The sequence below is a fragment of the Eurytemora carolleeae genome, unplaced genomic scaffold, assembly GCF_000591075.1.
Source record: "Eurytemora carolleeae unplaced genomic scaffold, Eaff_2.0 scaffold1154, whole genome shotgun sequence".
NCBI classification, from domain to species: domain Eukaryota; kingdom Metazoa; phylum Arthropoda; class Copepoda; order Calanoida; family Temoridae; genus Eurytemora; species Eurytemora carolleeae.
Genome location: NW_019397291.1, coordinates 1 through 7,293, shown reverse-complemented (window position 1 = coordinate 7,293; position 7,293 = coordinate 1). Strand labels below are relative to the sequence as shown.

The following is a 7,293-nucleotide window of genomic DNA, read 5'->3' as shown; positions in this document are numbered from 1 at the left end:
TGAGTTTGTGGCAAAACTCAATTCCTTTCATCACAGTAAAATGTTGTAAACTATATTTATATACAAGGTGTCCCAAAAAACATGGGAATTCAGTGACGAATTCGATATCGTCTTTGTTATGAATTAGCATTGTAATACCTAATTTCAAAAGCCATAATATTATTATGTCTGCTGGAGTTTATTTTATGAAAGCGGTAAATGGCTGTAAAGATGTGTCTATAATGTCTCTGCAAGATGAACAGTGAAGACGGACAAGTTTACTCTGTTTGTATACTGCAATTTTCTTGTTATACTAAGTACAACCGTATGCAGTCAAAACATAAACATCCTAAATGTGAACATAGCAGACGAAACTCTTACAAATTTCAGCTTTCTCAGTAGGTATCACGTTATACTAAATCAAGGAGTATTTGAAAAGACGATATCGAATTCGTCACTGAATTCCCATGTTTATTGGGACACCCTGTATTTAATGAACATTTTTTTTTGGGGGGGGGAATCTATCATTTTCTGTTCACGTTAAGGGAATTAACAGACATGAGACTATCTGAACAGTTGTAAAACCGACCATTTTCAGAAAAAACGTGAATTGGTGTTCAGCTAATTGTGCCCTTTCAAAAACTTTGCAGGGAAAAATACAGCTAATTATCTATGGAACTAGTTTATAAGTTTTCTATACGTAAATTTAAGGAATAGTTAATATACTTTATTTAAAAAAAATAAACACACGAAAAGTACTAATCATGCAAATGTGATTTTTTTAGTTTGAATATAGACAAATTTTAAGGAAATAAGGAGTTAAAAAGTCCTTTCAATTAATAAAACGGTTACGGAACCTATCTTTCTAAAAACTCCTTTTTGTCGTCTAAAATTTTTGCACAAATAAGGAGGGTTCTTTTGGTTTCTGCAGGTATTTCAATGTGGACATTTTTAAAATGTATATATTTTGCTCGTTTGTTTATTTTTTCACAATAAACGTCAAAAGGGCAGAATCGCCGCATTTATTGCCCTAAATATGTGTGGTTAAATTATAAAGAGAAAAAAGAAAAAAATCTTAAATTTTGTGAAATATTTAGAATTTAAGTTTAAGAAGCTGGGTTAAGAGAACCTTTTTTTCAAATAACATTTATATTTATTTTTCTATTTCGTTAATCAAGAGAAAATTTCGGATAAGATGATTATTAGTATATTACATGAAAATCAATTTTAAAAGATATAAATATAAAATGTTTTATAAGCTACAGGGTTACCCACAAATGGATGAGAAAGTGAAGACGATCTGAAACTCTTAAAATATACGGATCTCAATGTTAAACTGAAAATTCTACCTTAAATTTAGTGATTTCCCGAAGGAAATCACAAAATCAGACAGAAAAGACTACTTAAATTTTGTATTCATGCGCAATTTCGTGCCAAAAAAAAATTTTATTTCGAATGAATGCATGCAAAACTAATTTCGTATCGATACGAAATTGATGCGAAATTTCGTGCAAAAAAGGCATTTTGTGCAAAAACGCGAATCTGAATTGCGCAAGAGAATCTACTGTTTCGTAGAAACCCTACTTTGAGAGCAACGGTTAAAAGATCAACTTAGAAACAGGAAAGGGGCGAGAACCTCCCTGAAACCTAGCCGTATATATTTGAAGAATGTTTTAAATTAATTCCTAAAACTTGATCTAAATCAAAGGCTCTGCGGTGTATATTAACCATTCTTTAATACAACCCAGATATCCGGGAATTAATAATTTACAGCCTAGACAGGGTGTTCAGAAATTCGTGCTGATTTCAGATCTAAATTCAACAAAACTGCATTCGTTTTGATTAAGGTTTTTCATTTAACTAATGTTAGGGGGTTCCAAACACCTCAAATTTCTTTTTTAATAAATCTCCTTTGAGCATTATCGTNCAAGATCAATTCTGCTCTTACACAAGATCAATTCTGCTCCTACACAACATCAATTCTGATCTAAATTATACCAATTTTCTCAAATTACACGTTGAGCGCAGTGGGGAAATAAGAGACGAGAAGAGTTTTATGAATTAAAATTATATTAAAAATCATGCAAAATTTAAAATGAAGAAAAACGTTGGTACTCCTTGTATCTTAGTGACGTCATCAGTAGAATAATATATATTATATTATATTATACAAGGTGTCCCAATAAACATGGAAATTTAGAGACGAAATTATTGTTGTACTACATAAATTCAAAAGGTTTCGTCTGATAGAGCAATATTTGATGTAAACGGTAAACAACCATGCAAAACGTTATAATGTTCAGTAACAGTTTATTGACCTTATCCCACCTTGGATACTTAAAAACCAGTATGCACTCTAAATCCCATGTTTGATGTCCAAATATACCAAATAATACACCTTGGGAAAGCTCTTATGCTCTACTTTTAAAATCTACAAAAAAAATCGCAAATTCGCACTAATTGAAACTATTTTTGCCAAATCCAGTTTTAAATAAATTTAACCCTATCCCCGCTGGGGTACTTGAAAACCAGGATACGCTGGGGGGGGGTCAAATTGACCCCCCCCCCAGCGGGAATAGGGTTAAAAAAAGGTCCAAAAATGATAAATTATGCATTTTTGAAAAGTCCTTCACCATACCATTTCAAATATGCAAATATATATGCAAAATTATTAATAACCTGATGTGTAATTAGAAAAAACTTAGACTTTTTAGTTATTTAAAAAAAACTGCAGGGGGTCAATTGAGCCCCCCACCCCCCGGCAAAAAGGGTTAACTTTAACAATTAAAACTCTTAACTCTATCAGACACTACACCTACGGATTACAGCTTTCCTAGTAGGCATCACTATACTAAATCAAAATATAATTTTCAAAGACGATATCAAAATCGTAGCTCAATCCCCATGCTTATTGGGACACCCTGTACACCATTCTAGCGTAAAGGATATCCTTAATAACCAAGGACAATTCTACTCTTTTATAATTGACATTGAGATTAATTGAATGGGTTCTGAGACCTACTCACCCTGGAACAAGGACTTTTTACTGACATAAAATATAGGCTACAGCGCTTTGCTAATAGATAAATATATATCTGGTGTTGCCCAGGTTCATAATATTACTCATAGTTACTCCGGCCGTTTACCCGAGCTTGGTATCAAATCATGATTTTAGCTGAAATGACCGCTGTTACCTATGGAATTTAAAAATTTTTTAAACAAAGGAATTGAGTCTTTGCCACAACAACTCTGATTTGCTAATCCCTATATCTTTGCAACCCAAGGTCGTATATCTAAGATATTTCAAACTTTGAATTATGTTAGAATAAATAATTTAAGTTTGAAATATCAAAGGTTTACACCATCAGGTTGCAAAGATATAAAGATCAAAAAATTTGAGTTTGATGCAAAAAATCAATTCCTTTATCCTATGTTACCCCTTATAAAAGCCCAAGGATTCCCTCAAAAAAATTTCAGCCGATATCACTGTTTGCTACTTATAGCTGGCCAAACGACTGAACCAAAGTGACATAGGTTAAACAAATTCAAGGTTTTTTTACATTATTTTTGTTTCAAAGTATTTTTAAAACATGGCATTATCACCTGTTAACTAGAAATGTTCTGTTGATTGTTTGTTAGAAACCGTCTTGTGTCGGAAACAATTACTTTGCTCCGAAATCCGGGTTGATCCCGTCGGAAACAATTAGAACCTATTCCATGGGACCCCGACCTTGTCAACACACGTTAATATACAGACTAGGTTTGTGCCGAAATTTAATATTCGAAAAAAATATTATTTTTACTTTTGATTTTGTTTTTGATTTAAAACATTTTTTTGGGAGAATATCTTTCTTATAAGTAATTGATTTTTCAAGTTTCGAGGTATCCCTAGCCGAACCCAAAATTCAAGGTTTCCATGTGGATCTTCCACTCCTGCATAATTGCATAGCACTGATCCTAGTCATATTAAATCTTTAGGTCCTTCACATTATGCAGTCTGCTTTTACATAATATTTTATCTGATCTAATACAAGATTTATTCACCATCTTTTCTGCTTTTCCAAGATCTATTCTTTAGTACATAAACTCTTACGCAATTTTTTTCTCTTTTTCGTACATTAAATTATTACTGATTTTACACAAGAACAATTCTTATCTTACAGAAGATCAATTTGATTTTACAGAAGATCAATTCTGCTCTTACACAAGATCAATTCTGATCTTACACAAGATCAATTCTGATCTTACACAAGATCAATTCTGCTCCTACACAACATCAATTCTGATCTTACACAAGATCAATTCTGCTCTTACACAAGATCAATTCTGCTCTTACACAAGATCAATTCTGCTCTTACACAAGATCAATTCTGCTCCTACACAAGATCAATTCTAATTTTACACAATTTCTGAGCTGACAAAAGATCAATAACGTAACGCTCCTTACACAGGATCTACTCTGCACTTATACAGGATCAGTTCTGATCTTACACATGATCAATTTTGCCCATAAATTATATCTATTCCATGCTTTTACAGAAGTTCAATTTTCTGTTTGTACACAAATTCAATTCTGATCTTACACAATATATACTTCTCCAACACAAAATAATTTCTTATTTTACTCTAGCAAAAAGAGACGGTCGTGCGACCAGTCCCATTAGGTCGCGGTAGATCGGATCGGATTACCTAACAAAAGATCAATTGTGCTCTTCCTTGTGTAAGATCTTACTAAGGAGGTATGGTCAGTTTACAAAAGTATTCTTCTAAACAAGATCCATTCTTTCTTATAAATGATAAATGTTGTATTAAAGTCTTTAATACAATCTATTCTGCTTTTACTCAAGATTTAATCTGACAATATAAAAATGAATAATTTCGCTTATATATTTATTTTGATTCAATTTGTAACAAATATAAAGTAAACAAGTGGTAAAATTAAAACTAACCCTTGGCATTCCAATAAAAACACGCAAAAGGGGTTTTTTAATTAGAGGATTAGGATTAAGGAACCCACTTAAAAGTTAACACTTAAAAATTATATCAGTACAAAACAATTATTAATTTCTAATTGCATAAATTCATGTTTTTATAACATTTAAGTTTGATGCCCAAAAAGTTTAAATTGTGGCACGCCGAGATATCACAGTAGATGAGACTAGTTTATTTATATTTATATATATGCAGTAAATTCAGGGGTTTCCAGAACATTGTGAAATAAATCGATTCACCTTTTCTCTTATTTTTTTTAAACTTAAGTAGTGGGCTTTCAGAAACAAAAGATGATGCACTTCAGACTAATTTGAAGTCGTCATACTATACCACTTTAATCTGGGGACCACTGTATAATGTCTGTGGAGAGGAAAAAATAACTCGGAAATCTTCATTCGAGGACTTGAAGTTGATACAATACGTTTTTTTACATTTTACATATAAGAGTTACTGAATTAAACATTCTATATACAAATCAAGATTTTTTAGCACTTCATTTGTTCAGTTTTAATTCTACTGTAATACTCGTGCTTTAACTGAGTTACTTTTTAATTTTTTGATAAACGAGGTCAACACTTTTCTTAATCCAGGGATATTTTGTCGTTCAAAGGATTTAATAAATTCCTCTTAAATAACCTGTGGTCGGGAAATTGGAGAATCAAGCACATTATCGTGAAATTAAAGTGCTTGTAGTGGATATCGATATCAACCGTCGTTGATTTGTGATATTTCACTCAAAAGGTCAGAAATTGTTCTGATAACACAATTATCGGAATCAAAAATATTTGCTTTCTGATTTCAAATATTTCAAATATTTTGAATTTATCTGAAACTAATATTCTCCTCGGGAAACTCGTCCCTATAGGATCTTCTATCTCGAGCTTTCTTAAATATTGAAAAGTTTAACTTCTGGTTTCCTCTGGTAGATCCAACCTCAGAGAGGGGAGGAGACACCCCGGAACTATCGGAGGGATAGGAGGAACCAGCGGAGGATAAACCGGAGGAGGAGGAGGTGGTGGAGGTAGGAGACATGCCTCCGAGCACCTAAACAGAACATAATTGTTTTCCAATGATTTTTGAGTCAAGGATTAAGATATTTTGGACATTGGACTAAAATTAAATTGTCTTTTTTTGCGAGGTATATAAATTTCAACAATCTGATGTTAAAATACCTTAAAAGTCCAATTTTTTTCAAAAGAAATTGAGTTATTGCCACAAACAATGATATTCAAATCCCTATATTCTGCACTTAATATCGTAGGCCATGAAATATTTCAAACTATTTTTTCTGCTAGATCAAATAATCCAAGTTTGAAATATCACCAGTTTGCAAAGATATAGGGATTAGAAAATTCGAGGTTGAGACAAAGGCTCCAGTTTTTAAGCTTTATTGTTAGTTTCTTATTAAATAATGCAAAGACTGATGTACACACCTTTGGTTTTGAGAAGGATGTTTTAGCTTTGTTGAGGGGCGTTACCAAGCGTAGTTTGAGACTGTTGCCCGCCCCCTTGATAGTATTGACTACATCAGCATGTGTACTCCACTTGACATCTTGATCTCCTATACCAACAAGATAATCTCCTTCCTTCATACCTCCAATCTGAATTATTAATTCGTTTAATTCATTCTTCATCACTGTCCTTTTAATATTAATATTGCTTTATTTATTAGTATACTTCATTCATATTTACTACTTTTTTGTGGAAAAATTTCCAGTCTTACATTTATCACATTGATGTTAGTTTCTGGAAGTGTTTTTGAGTAATGAAGGCCGCCCCCCCCCCCCCTCCCTATTATTACGAAGAACTAGAATGCACACAAATTCTATTTTATATCAAAAATGAAAATGACTAGACTATTTCTGTGATTACTTTTATAAAGAAGAAACAAAAACATAAACAAGTTTTTAGATCCTCTTAAACAGAAGTAAAGTTTTCAATCACAATTCCTCCAATTGAAGAGATATTGAGAAGAACACTAATTATTTGAATTTCTAATACGTAACCCCGGATACAGTTGCTTTTCTCAATTCTAAATATTAACCTTTTAAAAACTTGAACAAAGCACATAATGCACATTTTGAAATATTAGGAGCCAATCTTAAAGCGGAAACATGTCCTTATGTTCTTGGGAATTTCCAAAATTCTGCTGAAATTTCCCGTTTAAAATAATTGACTTTTTTATTATTATGATGAATATTCCTCAAGTCTAGAAGATTTGTACAAAATCTAATTAACAGTTTATGTTTAAACTACTCAACCAGATAAATTCAACAAATTCTAGTTTTAAATCGTAAAAGTCATGAAGTTCATTAAATACCA

The 7,293-nt window shown here is 32.1% G+C and overlaps 1 protein-coding gene across 1 annotated transcript; it reads right to left on the bottom strand.

Annotated features, from left to right (window-relative positions):
• Positions 1–4,852: 4,852 nt before the first annotated feature.
• Positions 4,853–6,572, bottom strand: LOC111713307 (rhophilin-2; the record flags this gene model as incomplete). The annotated part of the gene is given in 2 exon segments (XM_023488145.1): positions 4,853–6,015; positions 6,405–6,572. Coding segments are annotated over 2 exon segments (390 nt in total), but the record flags the coding sequence as incomplete, so codon positions are not given.
• Between the last annotated feature and the right edge of the window lie 721 nt (positions 6,573–7,293).